Source organism: Parasteatoda tepidariorum, chromosome 2, assembly GCF_043381705.1.
Source record: "Parasteatoda tepidariorum isolate YZ-2023 chromosome 2, CAS_Ptep_4.0, whole genome shotgun sequence".
Classification (NCBI taxonomy): domain Eukaryota; kingdom Metazoa; phylum Arthropoda; class Arachnida; order Araneae; family Theridiidae; genus Parasteatoda; species Parasteatoda tepidariorum.
Genome location: NC_092205.1, coordinates 71,554,602 through 71,579,439, shown reverse-complemented (window position 1 = coordinate 71,579,439; position 24,838 = coordinate 71,554,602). Strand labels below are relative to the sequence as shown.

The window sequence follows — 24,838 nt, the reverse complement described above, 5'->3', positions numbered from 1 at the left end:
AAATTTTAAAAAAAGTTGAAAAAATTCTAAATTTTTAAATCCCTAAGGCTTTTTTATTTTAACATATTTTCAAAAAAAGTTTTTTTCATAGTGCTTGCAATATTTATCTTAACAATTTTGTGCATTCATTTGTTGATATATCAATTAGAATATTTTGTATAGATTATTTTATAAAAAAGTAGAAAAAAAAGGGTGAAAACTCCTGTTAGGTATATATAACATGCCGTAAAAGTTGTAATACCTCATAAAATGCTTATTCCATGCACAGTCTAAATAAGAGTATTATACTCTAGATAAAAAAGTTTACTTCAAAGCTTTATCTTAAATAGAAAAAATTCCTTAGGGATTTAATTAAGATTAAGACACAAAATTATCATCTATGCGAAAAAGCACTTTGAAGTCAGACTGCTGAGCAAGTTTCTGTATTAGAACAATTTAAAATCATTCATAACTTTTATAAAAATGTAGATAGAGAGATGAATTTTTTTCTGTACATTTGAAATAGTTTGAAGTTTTATTATAAGCAATAAAAATTTTTTTGGTATTTTTGTCATTTTTTGGGTACTGTGATCCCTTAAATAATGTCTAAAGTAAGATATTAGTTATCATCTGCATTGAGTTGGAAATAGCAATTTACATAGCAACCAACCTGCTGTGTAGGGGCAAATTTTTAAAATTTCAATATTTTATGTTATATTTTTCTTTTCTTTTAAAAATTACATGTAGGGGTGTTATTTCAACTTTTGTTTCTAACTGCATTTGCATTAAAATTCTCCAAATTGTAACAACTTTAAAGTAAGAGAAACTTAATCTCCTAGAATATTTTTTTTACACCATCTGGGCACTTTTTAAATGGTTCTTTTGAATTAAGGGCATTATTTGAAACAGAAAAAGTTGTTTGAAAATGTGATCCTTGGTAGGTGGTTTTAGTCCTTCATGTCAAAAATATCTGAAGGAGTGCACTAAAGAAATATACTATACCAGGGTGCATAGCATTTTTAAAAAGTGCTTAAAGGTGCTTATTTTTGATTTGTGTTTTTTAAAAGCCCTTAAAGGTGCTCTTTTTATTTGGGGTTCATAAAAGTGCTTAATTTTCCATCTTTTAAAAAGAGATTTTTTCTTTACCATGTTTACCAACATTTATCAGAAACTGGTTATTTTATCATGATTATGTAAAGTTTTTGAAAATATTTTTGAACTTATTGATTTTATGTTTATAAATTAAGAACTTTAAATGATAGAATTTTTTTTTTTTTGTTACTGCACAGATCCTAATTATAATTTTTTTTTGGAAAGTGATTAAAAATATTTTTGAGTGCTTAAAAAGTACTTAAAAGGTGCTTATTTTTCTTGAAAAATCTGGCTACACACACTGTATACACAGTAGATTTCATTTTTTGACCAACATTAAAAGAATAAAACATTTTTTTTACAGCACATAAAAAAAATTACTGAAATAAATAAATTTTATAATGAAATTCTTTACTGCAATGTGAATAACGTTTTTTGTAAGTGAGTGTTACAGTATCTTAAGTATATTGAAAATTTATACTTTCAAATATTTCCTCCTCCTGCATAAAAACTCCAAATTCATTAAACATAATATTTACTAATTTTCATCAATTTTCAACCAAATTTGATTTCTTTTACCAAGTTCGAAGTTCTTCTAACTTTTTAAATTAAGGTATTTTTCAATTATTTCTTAATTATTTTGAAACAATTAATGTTTGTTTTGAAATACTTTCATATACATTGCTAGCTTTCTATGGCTTGTAACTATTCATGCATAATGCTTTTTCATTTAAATACTATTTTTAGTTCATAATTATTTAAATGTGGTATTTAAAAATCTGTACAATCAAATATATCGGAAGATTATGGTTTTTTAATCATTGCTCCTCTCCTTGTCAACATAAAAAAAACTTGCATTTGTTTTGATAATTAACACTAGATATGGCGGTGGTCTTGTTTACTTTTGACTGGTTATAAAAGATTGTGGAGAAGAAAACTAAGCAACCTTTCTTTTTCATTTTCCCCCAGCTGTCTCTTTTCTTTTCATTCCCTTTAAGGAGGAATCACTGTCCTTAAGTTACTTTGGCCTCCTGGGTACCTTTGGCCATTCTCTAAAAAAGTGTAAGGGGGAAAAAAACCTTTGACCAAAGAGAGCTCTGTAGGATGTTGGTTGGAACGTTGGCAAGATTGACTTAGCAGTTTTCCATTTAGTAATACATAGAACCTCGATCCATCTCATTGGACCATTCGTTGCGAACTATTAATATTGAAAAGAACAAATATAGGGCAGCCTAAAATATCAAATAATGACTTGAAAATGTATTAAAGGTAATATAAAAGTAATCAACTTGAAAACTAAAACAGGATATAGGATCCATTTACGAGAACTTTTTATTGAAAATATTACATAATTGCTGAAAATATTTAAAATGCAAAAGAAAGAAATCAAGAGATTTTTGATTTAAAATTTTATTAAATTTCGGTTCAAACACACTCTTTTTCTTCTCGGTGTGCTTAATTAATTTTTTGGCATTTAAAACAAATTGCTGTCCATTTTCTGTAGGTTCGTGTTAATGCGGTAAGTACCTAATTGTTTCAATGCCTTCTCAATTCTTGGCACTGTTTTGGTTCCATTTTACCATCGTCATCGCCATCACTTTACCCTCTTTGAACTTTTGCAGCAAGTTATTCAATCAACAACACCACAAATTTCAACGTCTTCAACTAATTTATATGTTATTTGATGCCCTGATTCCGAAAATGAGCTTCATTTTCCACCATCACGTCAGGATTTTTTGTAAAATCGATATCGATGTTTTCACTAAAATTCTATTTAGAAAAGAATTTTCTCAAACAATTGTGCATGTACTATCTGGTAACTGTCGTATTTATTCATTTCAATCTATATGTAAAATTGAATCTTGTGAAGGTAAACTAATTTTTGAGTGAGCGGCTAATTTTTTATAGATTAAAATGAATGAAAAATACTGTTGCCAGATCGCACAAGTTACCTCTGGTCGAGAGAAAAACAAAGTCCATTGTGTTAAAACTTTTTTCATCAGTTTTTAGGAGAATATCACCATCATACCATTTTAATTTACAGGTAACTTACGTAAAATTGACGATTGTCCAAGAATAGCAAATATTGTCTTTGCGTACATGAAAGTTTAAAACAAAAACAAAGGAAAAAAGTTTCTACATAAGTACGTAATCGTTTTCCTTATAAACCTATTTTTGATTATCTTCTTTTATGCTTAATCTCAGACCTATCTCAAGTTATCATCTAACAGTTGTTGGTCGGCATGTTCTTTCTTGTCCCGTCTTCCTTGATATTTACGCTCCATATCTTTGATATCTTGATGGAACATTTCATCTCGTTCTTCGCTGACTGCTCCTACATTTTCGGGGGAAAAGTCCACATGTGAGTGAAGAAAATGCATTTTGACACTCATGGAGCAATCCAAAGTCTTACATTTGTCCAGCATTTCCATTACAATTGCTTTACAGTCAGGATCATTGTAGTTATCCAGAAATTTGATGTCGACATTTTTGAAGGCAACCCAAGATTCCTTTTCCGTTGTTGTCCTGTTAATCTCAAAATCTTTATCCTTGATGAGTTTGTGGATATCTGGACCAACAAAGATGACCTCTTTCAGCTTAGCTTGGGATAAACCTGGAAACTTTTTCCACGTGTATTTGAAACAATCGTCATCTTTTGGAACAGCCTTGACAAACAACTTCATTACACCTAATTTTATATTTAGAGGGGGTAAAAAAAAATTATTTTTTTTTTGGATCAACTAAGCTGTTTCGAATTACATTCTTGGAGCCTGGGTCAAGATTTTGTCTCTTCGGTCATTCTTTTTTGACCCAATGTTAAGTCTTGTCATGGCTGTCCCACTCACAAATGAAACATGAGAACTTTGTAAATCCACCATGTTGAACAAGAAGCATAGAGATAACTTTCATATCATTGCAAATGGTCCAACTGTGGTCGATATATTTTATTTTGTCCAGGGCGAGAGCCAGGTTTTCATAGCATTCTTTTATACATACCGAGTGTCTAACTGGTACAGATGCATACTGGCTCCCATGAAGAAGGACAGCTTTGTGGCTTCTTTTAGATGAATCTATAAACAGCCTCCACTCATCTTTATCGTAGATGACTTTAAATTTTGCTCATCAATCCAGGAGCATCAGAACTATAGACCAAGCTCTCCTTTCATCAAAGTACTTAATAAATTCTTTTTCTTGATTCCTGTACCAATAAAAAGATGTTCCTTTGGCCAATATGTTTTTTTCTTTCAGTCTGGAGACTAACAATTATTCAACTGTCTCTTTCGAAAGGCCCAGATCTCTAGTTAGATCATTTAGTTCAACCTGAGGAAAGGGCTGAGGTGACCCGGTGTCAGATGACTTATATTCGATATCGGAGCCTTGAACTTCTGGATATTCCGCGTCTGAACACTCTGAAGAGAAAACTGGCAATTCAGTTGGAGGAAAAGGCACAGGAGCATCATGTCCTTGAATAGCGGGGCGTATGGTCGATGGAATGTGATCAGGATAACATATTAGCCTTTGATTTTTTCCGGTTATATCCACGAACATATCGAGTACAAAAATAACAATCATCAATGTGGTTTTTAGGCTTCCTCCATGTCATAGGAATTCCAAATTCTTTCCTCGGAGCCATAAGCGTAGATCATTAAGATACTGCCCGCAAACTTTATGAGGAGCCCACGATTTGTCCTGGTATCCGAGTTTCATGCCAAAATACGCATGATAAATTTGTCTTGCATAGTCTGTAATGAAATTTTCACAACGTCTCGAGCTGGAAGCCATTTTTCACGAAACGCACAGAGAAAAGCATACGTTAAAAATGCTTCCGAAAATATGACTCCCGATTACGCTTGCTAGTGTTCCTGAGAGGTCAGCGAACCAAGATAAGAATTTTCTTGAAGCTATTGGTAGAACGATATTGTGATAGAGAGATGGACGGCGATAGGAAGATGTCATACTTTTGTAGATTTAACCAAAATAGAATGCCGCCAGGCAAGAAATTCAAAAACAAAAATTTTTTTATGGTAAATTTTCATAAAAATTCTGGTAAAATTGAATTTTTCAAGAAAACGTGACGTGATGGAAATTTTTCATTATTTTTTTCCATTTCAACACCAAAAAATACATGAAGTTCAGCTAACAGTCCCCTTGTATTTTTTTCATAGCAGGCCGTTAATATTAATGAATATATTTTAAGAATTGTAATTTCGAGAATAGAAGAATAAAAACGGGGCATTCCCTAGTATGCATTACAAAAGTATGTTTTTCAAAATAAATATAGTTATACAATAACAAGTTCAAATATTTGCGCTATCTTAGAAGAGAAAGTGCAAGTGAATAAAAATTATTATATAGAAATTATTATATATATTATTTCAGAACATGGGTCCCAATACAATTTTCATCCTGATGATATAACGAGCCTTTGTTTTATATAACATTTATAAAATTGTAAATTTCGGAAAAAAATAGACTAAAAATGTCTACAAATATTGTAGCTAGGAGAGATATACCGATTGCAGATTTGAAATTAGCGATACGAAACTATCTGAGATCTGTTAGAAAATCTCGTGCAACCGAAGAGAGAAAAAACTGTTCCCAGTGTAATCATTCGATTTCATAAAATGCATTAATAGCATATATGTGTGTAATTATTGTAGTTTCCATTGAACTTAAGTTTTATTTCATAGTATTTTATTAATTAAATATTAAATCCTGATTTTCCGAACTTTTTTTTTTAATATGTTGCATTTTATTGTGCTTTTAAAAAAAAGAGTACTACTTGCAATATAGTGAAAATATATAATATATTTAAGATCATAATATTGTAAGTATATTAGATTGGTAGGTAATTTTTATTTACGTCGCACTGGAGCTGCAGAATGGGCTATTGGCGACGGTCTGGGAAACATTCCTGAGAATGATCTGCAGACATGCTATCGCAATTTTCCTCTGCAGAGAGGATGGCTCCCCTGCTTTAGTAGCCCGACAACCTGCGCGCGAAATCGAGCACTTTACGGTAGAACAGTTTAACGAGGACCGATACCACGCACCCTCGGTCCCTACGCAGGCTGATCAAAGTGGTCACCCATCCATTTACTGACCTTAGCCAGTGATGCTTGACTTCGGTGTTCTACCGGGAACCGTGTCTTTACGATCAGTCCACTGCGGGACTTCTAAGTTAGCAAACTATATGGAACTAAAAACTACATTGAATATAGTTCTAAAAGAAAACCTGGTGGAAATTTTAAAAAGTATTTTCGACAAGTCAATACGAAAGATAGTAAATGTGAAAAAACTGAAAGGGTGATCATAATAGCCCTGATTAACTCTGGTTTTTTAAATTAGTGCCCAATCGCGGGTTTGTTTTTATCGACTAAATTTGTTAACTACTGTCCGACTTCTATTTAACGAACTTTCATTTTGCGAATTTCTCTATTTAACGATTTTTTTTCGAGGAACCAAGAACATTTTGGAAATTTCTTCGTGAAATAACTTCCAAATAGCGAAGTAAATGTTGTATTAAATTAACTTTTCTTTGAGATCCACTTTCCCTATTTCCTAAAACATTTCAAACTTGTTAACGCATTTTATGGATAAATGATCTTGAATTGAATTTCGCATCCACTTTTATAGAAAGCAGTAAAATCCCTTTCCCTTTTTGTTTGCATTTCATACAGGCCAAAAATCAATTTACGAAAATGCATAACAATTAACGAGAAAGCGTAACAGAAATTCTTTCTTTCTTAGAAATTCTTTTAGTCAACGCGGAGAATGATATTCTTTTAGAAGAACTTAAAAAAATGTGGATACTGCTAAGAGAGAACCACGAAATTAACGATGATGAACTGATTAATGATTCTCTTTTTATTGATTCTGTAGCTGCAACCACAGAAACATTAAATGAATCGGATATTTTGGACAGTGTGAAAAATAAAAACAATACAGCAATAAATTGTGAGGAAGAAATCACTAATCCTTCATATGATAAGATCATTTGAAACTATTCGATAGTAGTCGATAATAATGTACAAGATAAAGGTGTATCAATTGCTAGTTTAGTTATGTCTAATGTTTTTTGAATTTAAAACCTGTTTTGTGTTTAAGTATTTCAAATGGAGATTTTCAATTTAACGAATTTTTCATATAACGAGCTTTTTATCGGGATTTAACTACTTTGTTTAATAGAGATCCGAATGTATTTTAAATGTTGTCTAAGCTATGTAAATTAATTAGAAATTAAAAATTTTGGAGTATTTTAACTAAAAGTTACTAGTTTTTATTTTTTTTCTTAAATTATATGTTATAACACTATGAGAGACAAAAAATTGAGGTGGTTAAAGTAGTTACTTCTTTCTAAAAAATAACTTCTTAAAATTTGCAAAAAAAGAAGAAAAATTTTTTTCCCTGGGAATTATTTTTTATAAATTTTTTTGAAAAATTATATAAATATTTTTAGCATTTTAATAGTTTAATTATTTGGGGCTGACTTCTTCTTTCTAATGACACAAAATTTAAGAAAATAAAAAGTACAGAAATTTCTAACATCTATAGGCACCATTTATAGTTAAGCCATTTCTCTTAAACTGAGTCAAATTTGAAGCTATTCAAAATTAAATTGAGTCAAATTTTAATGAACTACATTTTTTTTTGTTAACCTTTAGGGTAACAGAACGCTGAAATTTCAAAATTCAATAGCTTCGAAACTAAATCGAACTTTCGAGAAACGTCAAAAGATTTTGTTAATTTTATTTGTGAAAAGGTTGTAATTTTTATCCGAATATTTTTTCCTTTACATCGAAAAATACACAATACCATCAATATAAATTTTTTTATTGCCTGTCAACTTAGTCGGAATTTTAAAAAAAAGAAGAAAAAAAAATCATCGTAAAATATTTTATGATGTAACTTGGTAACAGTAGTTCCCTCCCCCCTTAAAAAAATACATAACGAAGTTTTTATTTTTAAGAAATCTGTAGTGTAGGAAACATGTACATGTACACTTACATAAAAAAGATTGAAAAAATTTTTTGAAATCGTATGATAACTTCCGGTCACGTCTCGCACTCAAAATTTATAAAAACTAAAAAAAAAAAAAATTGGTACATTTTTCTTATGCCACTTAAAATTGTACAACCAATGTGCTGTTTCCATATGTTTATTTCGCGGTTTAAAAATAAAGATATAAGTTATGTTATCATTATTATTTTGTTCATTGTGTTTTAAAAACGCGAATTATCCCGATTTTCTTTAAGCTTCTTAAAATTTATTGTTGTGGCTACCAAGCTGCCATGTTATAAATCAAAAAATATAATTGATTCATTTAAGTAGATGCGACGTGACTAGCTTCTTACAGTACAGCAAGCAGTTGCGGTGGCACCGTAAATATGTTTACGTTCAAAAACTAATTCAAAATTTAAGCAAAATGAGACACATTACACATTTTCTAACTTCGACGTAAAATAATTCAAAACTTAACTTTTATAGCATTTTGGTATCCAATTGTTCTTCAAGCATTTCTCTAGATATTTGAAAAATTTCATGATTATTTATCTAATAGTTTTTGAGTTATGGCAGGAAAAAGCACGCTCAGAAAAAAAAAAATTCTGAAACAGCGGAGACGGCATTAAAAACTGTTTGTTTTATTTACTTATTAAAAAAAAATTTTTCAATATAGAGAGAAAAATGTCGGCCCGTTGAAGCAGTGGTCTTAGAGAAAATGTTCGTTTTCTGTTGATAATTGCATTTTTGTGAAAAACCCACCTCAAGGAACTTGTAGTTAACAAAATTAACGAATAGCGCTAAGAGTTTTGGAAAAATCTTAAAAATATTTTTAATGCAGCTAGAATAAAAATGAAAATTGCTTCGAATTTTATGACGAATTAGAATTCGAACATTATATTTAGAAATATTATAAAATATGAAATTAATTATGACCTAAAAAGAGATATTTCTTGACCGGAAAACGTGCTGTGAATTGCTTAGAAAATGTCTGTTCAAAACAGTCAAACTTCGAAGGGAAAAAACTACTAAAAACAAGAAGAAGAAAAAAATTGATTCTCAATCAGTACGTTACTTTTTTTCGTACCCATTTTTATTGTTTTTATTTATTTACTTGGTAATTTTGTCTTATGCTTAGACAACACTGGGGTTGTTTCCTTGGTTACATCATTGATCAAATTTTTCTGTTTGTATTTTTGAAGTTACAGTGATTCAGTATGTACTATGAAGTGGATGCTTAATTATGCAGATAATGTCTATTGTCTACTTAAAATGAAATAAATATTTTTTTATAGGAGGAGTATGAAGCTGTCAAGTCTATCGAACCAATGAGAGTATCAGTAAGACTTTGTTTTATTTCTTTATTTTTTTTTTCCTTTTAAAGTCCTGATTTTATGAAATTTTAATTCTATTTTTTTAGATTTTCAAACGTTCGCGTTTCAGTAGTTTTACATATGAATATGTATGTTTATTGATTTAAATAGTTTAAAATGTATTTATAAATAAATAAATAAAGAAAAATATGAATATAAAGATACAACATGAATGAAGCAAAAATAAAGCCACATACTACATATATTCCTAGTTAGTAGAAGGGGGATTCCAACTTAAAACCAAAATGTACCCCTTAACCCATATATTGAAGACAGGGTTGGAAAAAAGCCAGGCTTTTTTTTATTTCAAAGGTATTTTCCGATTGAAATATTTTTTTTTAAACAAAAGGTTTGATTGTCTTTTAAACCCCAAATCAAAAGTAACTAAACGATTCAAAAAGATATTTCTCATTAACTTTTTTTAACTATTAACTCAATAATTAACGCTGTAATTTCCAATTATTTCAAAATTGGAAAGTCTTTATGACTAAATTTCATTGTGGTGTATTATTTGTTTCCATTAAATTTGAAGTAGTCGAACTCGCTTACAACGTGCGCGAAGGGATCGGAATCGTTGCCTGAAAAGTGCTCGTAAAAGACGGGTTCGTGAAAATATCAAAGTTCATTCAAACTTAAAAAATTATAAATAAAATACCCACTTTATTACTTTTTTTTTATTTTTCTACATCACAAATAAAGTTCATTAATATGCTTTGAACTGTTTTAGTGTCGCTGTGTTTCTTCAGATAAGACTTTTAGTCAAAAAAAACATTATTTTCAGTCCTGCTTTCGAAAAATTTCACGTGTCCTCTGAAATTATTGACTCATTAGTTCATTATTAAATTTCAGTTTTCTTCGGAATGTTAAATGAATTTTTTAACGAAGGATTAGTTCAGCTTGAGTGTAAGTCTGAAAATACAAGGAAATTTTATGAATAACAACTAGATTGCTCGCTAAAACCGGGGTTTGCCCGTTAAAAGCAAGTTATGCTCCAAGTATTTATAAAAATATTAAGTTGAATATTTCCGGATTTTTCGTTACATTCGTCTCGTGAAATAGGGATCGTTATAAGCGTGTTTGACTGTGATAACTAAGCGTGTTCGACTAAGTTTTTTTTTAAATCCTATTCGGTTTAATGTTTGTTTAGTCAGTCATTTTTTAAAAATTTTTGATCTTTTTTTTTTACGTTTATTTTTATTTTACTGTCTAAATTATCTCCATCAATTACGGTATTTTAATGCGAAATTTTTTACGCTTTGTTTTTATCTTGTTGTCTAAATTATCAGAATTACGGTATTTTTATGCAAAATGCAAAACTTTAAATAGATTAGATAAACACACGTTTCCTAAGCTGTATTACACATCGGGACGAAAACACATTACTCTTACAACTTATTGATCCCATTTTTTTTAAACATCGATTTCTGAAGTTTTGTGCGATTTTGTTAAGCATTTGTTATAGTGTTAAACGTTCATATAAATTAATTTCAAGATAACAAGGAAATGTCTTCAGAGTTTCTTTGGATCATGAGCTTTAAGAGTTACCAGATGGTGATACATAGTTGTATCTTAATTAATAAGCTTTAAGAGTTACCAATTGTCTATCATTAAATCGAAACTGTTTGCTGCTTAAAAGAGCTGACGTATTTTAGATTTTGGATTGAATAAAAGTGTAGGAAACAGAATATCTGGAACATTAACTAAAGAATATATCTACTCGATTCTAATAGTCCATGAATATCACAAACAAAAATACTGTGTAAACTCAAAAGAAAAGTTGAAGAAATTAATGGATCAAGCAGTTTAGAACTGGACAGTATATAGATGAATCTTAATTTACTGGGTATTTTTTGCATCGCAATAACGATATTTTAAGAACTGCATCTCTCAACACATTGTGAATAACTTGTTTTAAGATGAATATCAAACGTTTGATACTTATTGCCAACGATTATTTCGTGATCAATATGAACAACTATAAATATCGAATACGATAATGTCGCTAATATTATTAATAAAATGATAGTAAATTCGATATTATCGCGATAATATATAATATATCGATAAATGGTAAAATATCGATAACTTTTAAACATTGCTTAAATGATTTTTTTAAAAATTTCCTTAATGTATCGTAAATGACATGTTTTTGATAAATATCACAGATATAATTAACGACAGCGATTATTACGCGATTAATAACGATAATTTTAAATATCGAAATAATAAAGTATTATAATTAATGATAATAATAATATTTGATAATATCGTAAAGAATTATCGGCAATGGTAATATAGAATATAATATCGCTATCATTATCAAAAATGATAATTATCGATGTTCATAATTATAATGTTGATTAATTTCAAGAAAGTAATTAGAATATTAACCGATAAAAAAAGTCGTAAATTCGTTTAATTGGAAAAGTAAAGCGATGTATCGAAAAATATCGATAATTCCTGGTTATATTTCTGATAAAAAAATTTTTATAAAGCTCAGCTTTTAAGTCTTTGTGTAGACCTATTTCCAAACGAAATATTTTATCTCTGGAATAAAATGACATTCTTGGCATGGACATGGATGAGCCATGCAAAGAATTAAATAAAGAATTAAAAATGATTTTTTTTCCAGTTCTTATTTTAAAAAATATGATTGGTTATTAATGTAGGTTTTTTCTATTACATGAATTATTACGAAAATAAAAATTTTTTTCTAGTTGCCAAATCATAGTGTACTTGATTCCCTTTTTAAAGAAGAATCAAATAATAATGGTTTTTTGCTGGGAGAAGATAGAGAAGAAAAATCAAAAAAACTTGCTGCTGAACGAAGAGCCGAGTATAATGCTTATTTGGAAAAAGTAAGACCATTTACTACGAATTTTTTTGCAATTTCTTTAGATTTTAATTCCAACAAAGGTATTATAAGAAGCTTTAAGAGACTATAAACAAGATTAATTTCCCATTTATTTTCTGTTTTTTTTTTCTTGCATTGCTTAGGAAACAATTGGGACTTGCATTAGCTTCAGGCAAAGAACTCCAGTGAGCCCTCCTAATTGGAAAATTGTTGAAATTTTGATTGACTATAAATTTAACAAAGCATGAAAATTAAGTTAAATTCTGCTTCTGGCTGTCAGAAAATGATTGAACTTTCAATTGTCCTTCAGACAAAAGTTGCAATAAAGATTTTTATATATTTATCAATCAGAAAGTAATTAAAATTTTAATTGTAAGATATTAATTTTACTGACATGATAAGTTAATAAAAATAGAAGTTACGGGTTGGAACGGTATGCTATTTAAAGTGCATAATCAAATTAATATAATGGAGAAGAGGATAGTTTTTACTTTTATTATCTGTAATTAATTAGTATTTTTAGGAAAGCAGTATCATTATTTTAAATTTTGTGTGAATAGTTTGACTATGGTGAAAAAAAGTGTTTTCATCAAAATGCTATTTCAATTAAACAAGACATGTTTTTTTAAAGTAAATTTTTGAATTTTTGGAGCTAATTCTCTGGAGTATAAATAAAATTTTAAATTTTCTTTTGTTATTTTTCTTATTCTAAAGAATATGATGTCTAAGAAATTGAAAGCAATGATTTGATAAAATTGAGTATTTTTTAATATTGTGAGCAAAGTACTAATTTAAATTGTGTAATTTTGTGCAAATTTGTATTAAATCACCAGAAAAATAAGTACATATTAGGACTACATCAGTTTATAGTTATAAGGCCCTTTCAGTAAAATTGTGAACTTGTAGAAAGACAATGAATTTACTTAATAATTGGCGGGCTTGGGGCTATGTAGTTATGTTTCCAAAATAATATCAAACTGTTCCTTATTATTGTTTATAGAAATGTACTTAAAAATTTTCATTAGATGGCAGCACATAAACATAAATTTCCTTACTGTTAATGGTATTTTGTGCCAAAAAGAATATGTAAGAATAGTATAGGAAGAATAGAATAAGTTCTGAATATTTTAACAAATGTGGCTTATCATGATATTGCACCAATGCTCTCAATTAAATTTGAAGCGATGTGTAAAATTTTTTAATTGCTAAGTAAGGACTGAATAAAAAAATTTTTTTTTAGAAAGAACGTGAATTACAAAAAAAACATCAAACTTATGAAGAGATGAGCACTACTGTAACTCCAAGGTCTGTAATGGAGTCTGTTGATTATGAAACTATTTTAGCTAAACGACGAGAAGAAGAACTTAAATTTAGGTAATCTATTTGCTATATTTAAGGGAAATTTTATATTGTAGTTAGAATTGTTAATTTTGAAAAAAGAAACGTTTTTATATTCCTTAGTAAAAAATGTGTATTGTAATAAATTGAACTTGATTACAACTACATTTGTTGATATCTGACCATCTTTTTTTATTCATCAACAATACCAGAGGAAATGTATGTTATCCTTTTAAAAACTTCTTTATTATAAGGATGATTTTTAATGTTTTTTATTTGTTTGAACTTTTTTTGAAACTTACATTGCTTTAATGTGAACTAGAGGTTTCTTTTTCGTATCTAAAATTTGTGATTTGTCAAATCTTTGTTTTGCTTCCAGTTTTGTTTATATAAAACCCATGTTTAATTCACATGTATTATTTTATTCTGTAACAATTTCAATCACAGGTGGTAATAGTTAGTTACTAGATCCGGGATAGCCTGGTTTGTAGGGCGTTGGGCACATGCCCAAGAGGTCATGAGTTCGATTTTCACTTTTTGAAGACTCCCTGTGATGTAAATTGTGACTGGTGCGCGTTAAATCTGTTGGGTCACCAAGTCCTCTTTATTTACATATCAAATCATACTTCTGCGGATATTGAATCGGAAATTAATCTTTTTCTGGTTCAAGTTTGAATTACAATCTGTGGATGTATGAATGTGTCTAATCTATAAACTAGCTGTGACAAATGTAAGTGGAAGAAGTCAAATTCTTGGCCATAAATGGCGCAACTGGAAAACAAGAAGAAGCTTACCCCCTTTGTCTTAATGGCATATGGCAACAACAATAGTAGCTAATTACTATAGTTCTTTAGTTACATAAAATTGGGTCGGCTGTTTAATGACGGTTATAAAATAAAAATAATAAAATACTTCTTTAGTGCAATGTTACATACTGTAGTTTCCCCTATGGTCTAATACAAATTATAGATAGTTAGAATCCTTTTTCAATTCTAAAATTTTTTGATAACCATTTAAGAGTATGCAGTTTTTCCACTTTTACATAAAAGTTGTTTCTTAATGAAAATTCGACTTATTTTTTCTTTGTGAAAATACAGAAAATAAAAGTAAACAGAAATTTACTTCTTATTGATTAATTTAATAGCCTTTTTTTAAAGTGTGTCATTAAATACTGAGAGTGATTTTTTAGTTAATCATATGTAATATTTCATAAATTTTGAAATGACATTTTTTTTTTACCCTAAAATTCCAAATAAGACAATTTTTGATGCATGTATTCTGCGCCACTTCTACTTGTTACAATATCATGTTTTGTTATAACTTAATTTATATTCTAATTTAATTCAATTATAGTTTTTTTTTTTAATAAACTGTTTGCCTTTTTGTACTTAAGATAGAGGTTTGTACGATTCAACGGATTTCCAGTCCTATCCTATTTTTGGAGAAAACCTGATTGGGGCAGGATTTAATGATTCCTTTAATGTTGCTTGACTGTTAGAAAAGTCTTAATTGAAGGGTTCCAAGCAATTCTTTTTGTTCAGATGTTTTTATTGGAAGAGGAATTACTGACCCCTTTAATATTTCCTGTCTATTTTTTACTGTTAGAGAAGTCTTAATTAAAAGACACCAAGTAATCACTTTCGGTCAGACGTTTTTGATTAATGTAGGTGGCTCAAAGATTTCCCCTTCAACAATTAAAATTGGTCAAATTATTTTATCCTTTGATTGGGTCCTTACTCTTAGCCTAGGATGATTAGTTTTTAATTTCTAAGGGGTTTACATTTTTTAAAGGCAGCCGAAAAGATTCTCCGGAGTGACGAGAGAGAATTTTTAAGAGGTAAAAAGATGAGATAGATGCAAAAAAAGAAATTAGTAAAGATGGAAATTGAAGTTATTTATTTATATAAAAGTGTGAAAATGTTTTTAAAGAAAAAATATTCGTGTATATTAAGTTTACGAGATGAGCATTTTTTAAAGAGAAATTGAAAAATACAGTGTGAAAATTTTTAAAAAAAATGGTAAACATTCACTTCTTTTTAAAACTTTATTTTATATAAAAGTTTGTTTTAAAATTATCAATTAACTTTTTCTGTTGATCTTTTGAAATCTAATAAAAAGTATGTCAAGTCAGCTCGTTTCGGCTGTTGAAATCTTGTACATTAATTCTAACCACTTATGTATACAAATAATACATTTTTTTTAATTGACTCAATAGGTTTTTAAAAAAATTTTAAAAAGTTTTGTTAAACACAAGACATGACAAGTTTATAGCCATATGACCCTTAGACAGTAATTTCTGTTTTTTTTTTTTTTTTTTNTTTTTTTTTTTTTTTTTTTTTTTTTTTTTTTTTTTTTTTTTTTTTTGCTCATAAATGTGTTTCAAACTTACATAATTATTTTTCTATTATATAGGCAAATACATCATGCAGAACCAAGTCTAAGTAATGGTGTTGCTAATAGTGTAAGTGTGTAGTTGATTTGTTTTTGTTAAATCATTTATTAAAAATAAAAAAAGGCAATTTATTAAAAAAATGTTAGTAACTTTCATGTGAAATTCAAGCTGGAGTATTATTAGTAGCATTTTTGGAAATTTTAATTCAAAATATGTTTTTTTAAAGTATAGACTTTCTGCATTTTTTTCCCCAGTTAGAACCACACTATCTGTAAAATTTTCTCTATTTTTGAAATATTTTTAAATCAGTAGGTAGTATTATCCCCCCCCCTTAGTTGTACTTAGTAAATTGCTATATATTATAAAAGCCTTCATTGATTATATAAAAGTCATTCATATAAAAAATTTGTCTTTTAAGTTTATTAGTTTTTTTTTTTCATTATACTAATATCGTATTTTAATTTATTATTTTTATTGCAGATTAATTTTGTTTTTGATTTAAAAATTATAAATTTCATTTAGACACTTTAGCAATAAATACTCTGATCGCATAAAATCTAACAGTAAGGTATAAATATTATAATCATCCAAAACTTTGCTGGTTTAAAATAAATTAGCTTGAATACATATGTCAACATTTAATGCATTTACATCTACATGAAACTTAATTGCATATATTTGCATTTAATCCTTTCATTTCCAAATCCAATCTAATATAGTGCAGTCTTGATACTAACAAAAGAATAAGGATAAAAGAAAATAGGTTTACTCATCCTCTGTTTCTCATTTGAGTCTATTGTGCATTGATGAATAGAATACCTCCTTGGTTAGAGTAAATTTTTTCAGACTATAAAAAATTTAGTTTTTTTTTGTCAGAAAAAAAATAAATTAACAAGTGTGTAAAAATCAAGATGTCTAGAATAGTTAACTTGTAATAAGAAATAAAAAGTTTTGATACCTATAAAAAAAATTTTTTATTGTGATAAGTTGGTTGCCATACTTTTAGTTATAAGAAATTAACTTTATAATATTATTTAATGTTTTTTATTCTGCTAACAATAAGAATGAGCTTATAAAAATATAATTTTTGTTAATTTATTGACTTTTTTTTCAGGAAAAAATTACTGTACCAAAAATACCACAAACACCCGAAAAAATTCCTCTCAGGTATTTTAGTTACTGTTATTTTATTTCTTCTATATTTTATTTATGAATGCTTGTTTGTTTTAAATTTTAAGTTATTAAACAAGGTAAGGTTTTAATCAAGAAAAACCTTGCAATAATAAACTTTTTGATAATGAAATAAAGAAAAAAAAAATTTATGATTTCTTCTATGTACTTCAATATTTCTTCGACAGTTAATTTTGTTATAACTTTCAAAACATTTAAAAATTGTTAACACTGAACAAGAAATTTTGAGTAGATATTAAATATTTGGAAAAACCTTTATTAAGTATATTTTACCTTGTTTCATATTGTTATTTACGCCAACTGTATTGTATAGTAGCCAGGGAGATAACGTCGTCGCATAAGATAGGTCCTGGGTTTGAATCCCGGGCAAGGCATGGATGTACTTTTATTCTCTGTACTATCTATTCTTACTGTGGAAGCAACGTTGACCCTCCTATTATGGTTCTGCTGATAGAGTGGCCAACCAATCTTCGCTACTAATAACTGAATGAGGAGTGTCAATCGGGTGGGCATTGGAAGAAAAAAAATATTTTGAATATGAATTAATGTCTACTCATTTTATTTTTTTTTACCATCATAATTGTCTATTCATTTTATTTTTGATATAATTTATTTAAAAAAAATTATAGCTTTCTGAACAAGGAATTAATGACAAAATTATAATAAAGTTAATACCAGTGAAAAGGTATAGCTGTTAAGATTTTGTATTTTATAAAAACATAAGTGAATACCACAACTTGGTTATGTTAAAAAATTCTTTGATTCTTTAAAATTTATATTTCCTTTATACATGCTTGTTTGTAGGTAATTTATTTACGTATATTAAGTTATGTAATACTTAATATACGTAACGAAATATAAGTATATGGAGTATCTTAAGTAACGTATATTATGTATTTTGTTATGTATGGCAAATACTTTTTTTTAGGGAAAATAATGTGAAAATTACCTCAGCTCCAATTGTAGAAGATAATAAAAAGGTGAGTACACCAAAATAATTATAGTGAATCCTTAATATAACAGACACCTTGTTAAGAAAAGTTGTTTACTTAGACAAAGGACATGCTAAAAATATAAAGCTGCAAACTCTTTTAACTAAATTAATATGAACGTTAAATCTATACATATTCTGAACAGAGATAAAGAAGTGGATTAATATTAATTCAAACTTAAAATAATCATAATAAAATTGAGAACAAAAATGTTCAAGTATCTATATAGGTTGTACTTACATTACTAATATTTTTCAAATTGATCCAACAGGGAAGAAAGATCTAAAATATTTGTTTTTACTGGTTTTGTTTCCTTATATCTGTTAAGATTTGTTTGAAATTCATTTAGCATTTTAACTGGTGTTACAGCAATATCTTCTTGCAAATCATTCAATCTCATTCAGCCCTTGAAAAACAATAGTTGTTGTAATGCACAATGCAATCATGCAATAAAGAACTCACAAAAAAGTAAAAAATTAGTAAGAAGCCATAAAGGAATGTGAGTTTCAAAATGTTAATCTTCCCTTAAACAGAAATTGGTTTGTTTCCTTTCTCCGTTGATTTATACATAAAAAAAAAAGTTTCACTTAACTAAAATTTTTGAATTTTAATTAAGTTATTTTAATAAATATTTAAATATTGTGTCAGTTTCAAAGGTATTTTAAAGCAATTTTAAGATATAAGGTATTTTTCGTTTCCGGAAATTGTGTCCACCTCTAAGAGAAAGTGTATAATTATTTACCCATAGAAGATTGCCTTAGACTTTCAATATTATCCATAACATGAGATATCCGCCCTGGAAAAGTGTTCGCAAGATTTCAATATATTTTAATTCAAGTTTTCTTAATCTGTATTTTTTCACTTAAATATATTTTTAAAGAATCCTATATTTATTATTTTTTTCATCATTTTATGAGATTGTTGATAATCATTGCAACTTTTAAGTGCTTCTGAAATTAATTCTGTCTTACATTTATTTCTAAAATTTAATGTCATTTGTAAAAGGAATTTCCAGCTATGTAGAAATCATGACCCACAAACCAAATGACAAATTTTTAAAAGTGACCTTATATAAGTGAACCACACAGAAATTAAAATCTTAAGTAATAAATTTGTTAACAGCTTGAAACTTTTGTTCAAAACTATTAACACCCATATAGAAAAAAAAAATTTTTTTTGATAAATATACTGCAGACTTTTGCAGTTTTGCAAGTTGGAAATGTTACTGTAGCAGTTTAACATTTTCAAAAATTGCTATTGTTACAATTTTTTATTATGTATCTGTATTTTAATAAAAACTTAACATTTTTCTTAAACTTACTTTTCTTTGTTTGGCATAAGTAAAGGAAAAATAGATAAATAAGAAAAAATAAGCTGCTTTTTTTTAACATAGTCTATGAGTCAAATGATTAGCTATGATAACACTGACTTAAGTTTAGTTATTTATGGTTAAAGTAAAATATTTTATAATATATTTATGCAATACATAATAAGCTCATAATACATAATGATCGTATAAAAATATTTTATACTATATATTTAATAATAATAGCTTAACTTATTAATTTTTCTTTATCATTTTCTTAATACAGCCTTCATTTTTATGTAGTAAATTTAGACTAGTCAATAATAGTTGTTTTTCAAAAGAATAATTTTGAGTTATTATTTAGAGTGTAATAATTATTTGTAAAAATTTTTTTATTAAAATTTTTTAGAAAGTAACTGTGCTATTTTATTAAATATTGTTTTCTTTTTCAAATAGGTTTCTGCATTGACCCATGATAATACAGGCTCTTATGAAAGGAGGTATAGTAGATAAGTAATTGTTAATTAAAAACCTTTCAATTTTATACATATTTGATTAATTTTAATTTATGCAATCTAAATTTTGTATGGAATATACCATTTCTATAATAATCAATAAAAAGTCATAAATTGATAGTTATATGTCCAGTACTGTTTTTTTTAAGTAGCACTTTGCAGCATAAAATGTGTAAGTGAATCTTGAATTTTTGCAAAACCCAGCAGCATTTCTTTCAATTGCTTGAATGTTATTGACTTAAATTAATTAATTTAATTATTAAATGGCAAATTAAATGCAAAATTAATTGTCTAAAATTGTAGAATTTCTTATTAGGGATGACGTCTTTAAATTTTCAGTTTAATTAAGAAAAATCAAATTTTTATGTTTTTATAAACTTAAATGTTTTATTATAACATTTTATGAACTAGTATTCCTTTTCTCCTTTTTCTTTTTCATGCTTTTTGTATAAAAAGATTGCTCAACTTTGCTTAGTTTTTTTATATACATTATATATTTATATTTCTTTTGAATATCGTGGTGCGTAGCGTTTTTGAAAAGTGCTTATTTTTGATTTTCATTTTTTAAAAGCCCTTGAAGATGGTTTTTTCATTGGATGTTTTTAAAAAGTGCTTAATTTTCCCTTTTCGAAAGTGAGATTTTTTTCTTTACCATGCCCATTTTCGCCACGCAGTATGCAAAAGCCTGCTTTTCACATTATTCTATTCAACGTTTTCACAATTCATTCAATCACAATCTAATTCAATGTACTGTCGGTCCATAGCGTATGAAAGCGTCCATCATTTTACATGTTTGATGAAATACTTGTCTGTCCACACGTGCGTCTACTGTGCTTGGTTTTGTGTGATTGTTGCAGTCTGCGTAATTGTGTGATTGTTGCATGTGCAACTCTGCTGCATTTTGGAAGATGTTCTCCATTTTAGGCTTCTTTTTCCACCTTCTGAAATTGGACTGAAAAATCTCTTGATCATTTTATAATGGCTAATATAATCAATAAAAAAGTTCTTTGTCAGAAACTAGTTATTTTATCAATCTAAAGTCTTTGAAAATTATTTTGCTTTTTGTTAATGTATATAGTGCTTAAAAATATCTTTTGAGTGCTTAAAAAGTACTTAAAATGTACTTATTTTTTATTGAAAGATTTGGCTACGCACCCTGAATATATATTTATATTTCTTTAGAATTAAACAAACATATGCTGTAATTGTCAATCAGAATCATTTGCTTCACAATAAAGTGATAAAGTGGAAAAAAATGAACAAATTTAAAGCACTCACAACAAGTTGTTAATTTTCAAGAAAAAAAAACATATGAATGATGAAAATAAAACATATTGGTAATAAAAAACGTAACATTAGTTGTAAGAAGAAAAAAAACATGAAGAAAAGAAAAACTGCAGAAGCCAAGGAGGGCATGATACTTTTCCGTGTGTTATGCAGGGATAAATTATATCAGTTCTTCTCCAGCTCTACATTCTGCATGAAAATGTGTTCGATCCTGATTTGCCTCTTGCTGTCACTATCGATTTTTGGCTACCGTGATTTTTTCTAGATATTCTCCCTATTATTTTCCTTCACATTTTTTTTAATTGACAGGCTTTGTTTTACGAATCTCTTTGTTTTTATCATTCACATGTCTTGTGAATAGGCAACTTAATTTGAGTACTACAACAAGAAACATTTTTTTCATTTTTAAAGCAAATGAAGCTTCCATTGACTAAAAAATATTTAAATTAAAATTAGTCCATTTCATTTTATGTTTGTTAACAATTTATTATTTTTGTTGTTGTTGTTAATTTGAGACCAACATATTCTGTGTAATCAATAAGTTGAAAACGTTTGTCTTCCATGTTTAGGTATATACCACACCGTCCTTTAAGTAGTCAAGAAAATCATTTCCACAGAACTGGAGGTGGAGGTGAACCAGTAAGAGATTCATTTGGAAATTTAATAAGTAATTAACCACTTCTATGTAATAAAAATTAAATTATGTATCCGTTACTTACGTACGTCCCATTATTGATTTTGTTACACTAATATTATGTTAAAATACTTTCTGTAGACATTAAATTAAATTGAGTTTTTTTTCTTTCAGCTGCTAGAGGGTTTCGAGATTCTGCACCAATGTTATCATTTCCTTCTTTTCAGCAAAATCAAGCTTCCAGCAATAAATCTTCCTACAGAGAAGAATTAGCCAAACAAGTATGCAAATCTTTGTATAGTAAATATTTTTTTAGCCATTTTTTAAGCATTTCTGAGAATTTTTAAAGTAGCATGGTAGTATACAAACATATTTTGCTGTTTTCCAATAGAAAGAAACAACATTTTTTGAGTAAATTTTTTTTTATCAATTAAATTCCCATAAAAAATTTATTTCATCATCAGATTTTGTCATAATAAAACATAGTCCAAATGTTTTTTTTCCCTCTTTAAAGTGGGAATAATTAACTATAATCAAGCTCTTTCTAAGGTATAATTTTTAATTCTATTTTTTTTTACCTTTTGTTACTTCTAGTTCATCACAGATAACATTTGCATAAATAATCTTTCGATTTTCAATCTAATGTTAATGCTTTTAAATGCTATTCATATCTGATACATTTGAAATGATATTTTCTAAGGAATAAGAGTAAAATTGTTAAATCAAGTTAAAAATAAGCTGTTTTGTCATTTAATTTTTCACTTTTATTAGAGATAATAATTATTGGGATTGAATAATTATGTATTTATTATAAATTTTTAGTATCAAGATACCTAGCATTCATTATTTTATTTTGATTTATGGAATTTAAAAGTTATAAATTACAAACACAATGAAGATTGTTTAACTGCTTTCAATTTATCCTGTAAGTGAAAAAAATTTTGCAGTTTGATCTATACCTCATTTTATTCTGATTACTGTATAGAATTAAGAATTTTTTGTTTAAAACTTACCTACCAAATCAAAATTCTCTTTTTTAATAAAAAGAAAGAAACTCAACCATTATTCTAATAAAAATTTTTTTTAATTACTACTAAGCAAAAGCTAGCTTTTATCAGCAATGCTGTAGTAAAATTTTTTATAGAATTTGTAAGTTATAAATTACAAACAAAATGAAAAATGTTTTACTCCTTACAGTTTATTATGTCAATGAAGAAACCTTGCAATTTGTTCTGTAACTAATGGAAAGTTGAAATAAGAAATGTATGGAATACTAATAATGAACTGTAATCTTGAATGTTTAATTGATTAGCAGATCTTTTAAACTTTTTGTGAACTGCTTTTTTAAAAAAAAGAGGTTATCATATATCATCTACAAAAGAACTGGTGACCATTTGAAGCTTACTATTTTATATTATAGCAAATTATATATAAGTTTTATGAATATATTGCAAGCTTTGTATGTATGCTTTATAAAATATATGAAAAAAGACAGAAGCAGAAATTAAAGGACTAGTCAGCGGTGAATTTTTTCAAAATAAACTTGCAATAACTTTCATATGTTTCTAACTACAAGCATATTTATAAAACTGAATTTTTTCCTTTCATTTTTTAAAATATAGTAACATTACATAATTAATATGTTGATGTACTGTTTTTTTTTCTTCTTCTCGTAATTCTGTTTAGGGCATATACTTTTAAGTTAAGAAAATGGAAAAAAATGACAATATCTGTATTTTTTAATTTTTTCTTTCATGTAAGCAAAGAAAAAAAATTCTCACTGCTCCTTAATATACACAAATTTATTTCTTTGTTCTCGTATGACTTTGTTCTCGTAAAAATTTTATAATTTAAAACTTTGATGAATACATATTTTTACATATCATGACAATTAGATATTTTTAGATAGAGGAAAGGAAACGTCTTGCTGAATTGGAGAAGCTAAAAGCTGAAGAATTGGAAAACAAAATTGCTCAAAGAATTGCTGAAGAGCGTCGGAAAATGCAGATGGAATATGAAAATGAGCTTAAAGCTAACAATAATGTTAAAGAACAAGTTAGTATTATTCAAACATAAATATTGTCAAATTTTTTAACTTTGAAATATTCTCTTTTTCAATTGTTGAAAGAAAGTTTGATTTTTAAAATTTTTGCAAATAAAAAGCATATTAAAAAAGGAGAACAAACAAAAAGATTTGTTATTGTTTTTACTTAGTAGAAAAATCAGATATACCAGGTTTGATTAACTAATATAGATAGGACATATCACCTATATGTATATTAAATTTCATTACCTTCTATTCTTTATAGGATTTATCTATTTTTAATAAATACAGGATTTACGATTCTTAAGGGCACTAGTGATTTAGGGGTTCTAGTCTTTTTTAGTTTCTCGAATCTTCATTTTTTTTATTTTTCATCAAATATAGTTTCCACATCATTTGATGTTTTTTTTAATGCATACTAAATATTTTTTAGTTCTAGTCACTAATTGTCTAGTCACTAATGCAACATTGTCACTAATTGTCCTTATTCCCTTAAACTGCACATTTAATTCATTAAAACTTTCTAATTTTAAATGTAATTCAGAAGATAAATATTTTATAGTAAAAAAATAAGAAACACAAATTGCTAGAGATGTGATTTTTTTTCCTTCTTAAAAAACAGAAGAGATATTGACCACGAATGTTTAATGCATCTATGTTATTCCGTTTGTTGCCCATATTTCGTCAATTTATTAAAATAACTAGACAAATAATTATATATATAATATTATAAATTTTCTGCCTTTTAAATAATGAATTTGTAATTTTTTATAATTCTTTACAGTTAATTTTGTCAATTTATTTTTTTATCAATTATACGAGAAACATTATTTATACAT

General features: G+C 27.5%; 1 protein-coding gene across 4 annotated transcripts in view; it reads left to right on the top strand.

The window, feature by feature from the left end:
- Positions 1 to 24,838, top strand: part of LOC107454467 (centrosome and spindle pole associated protein 1) — a 43,769-nt gene that overhangs the window by 9,273 nt on the left and 9,658 nt on the right. For 3 of the 4 annotated variants that reach the window (XM_043041970.2, XM_043041965.2, XM_016071674.3), the window contains exons 4-13: positions 9,369 to 9,413; positions 12,164 to 12,304; positions 13,541 to 13,674; positions 16,051 to 16,099; positions 17,145 to 17,197; positions 18,150 to 18,201; positions 19,976 to 20,019; positions 21,891 to 21,988; positions 22,130 to 22,236; positions 23,861 to 24,010. In XM_043041970.2, the coding sequence (XP_042897904.1) occupies positions 9,369 to 9,413; positions 12,164 to 12,304; positions 13,541 to 13,674; positions 16,051 to 16,099; positions 17,145 to 17,197; positions 18,150 to 18,201; positions 19,976 to 20,019; positions 21,891 to 21,988; positions 22,130 to 22,236; positions 23,861 to 24,010 (873 nt within the window). Of the gene's footprint in view, positions 1 to 3,115; positions 3,216 to 9,368; positions 9,414 to 12,163; positions 12,305 to 13,540; positions 13,675 to 16,050; positions 16,100 to 17,144; positions 17,198 to 18,149; positions 18,202 to 19,975; positions 20,020 to 21,890; positions 21,989 to 22,129; positions 22,237 to 23,860; positions 24,011 to 24,838 lie in introns of all 4 variants that reach the window. The other variant, XM_071177724.1, reaches the window with a different exon arrangement.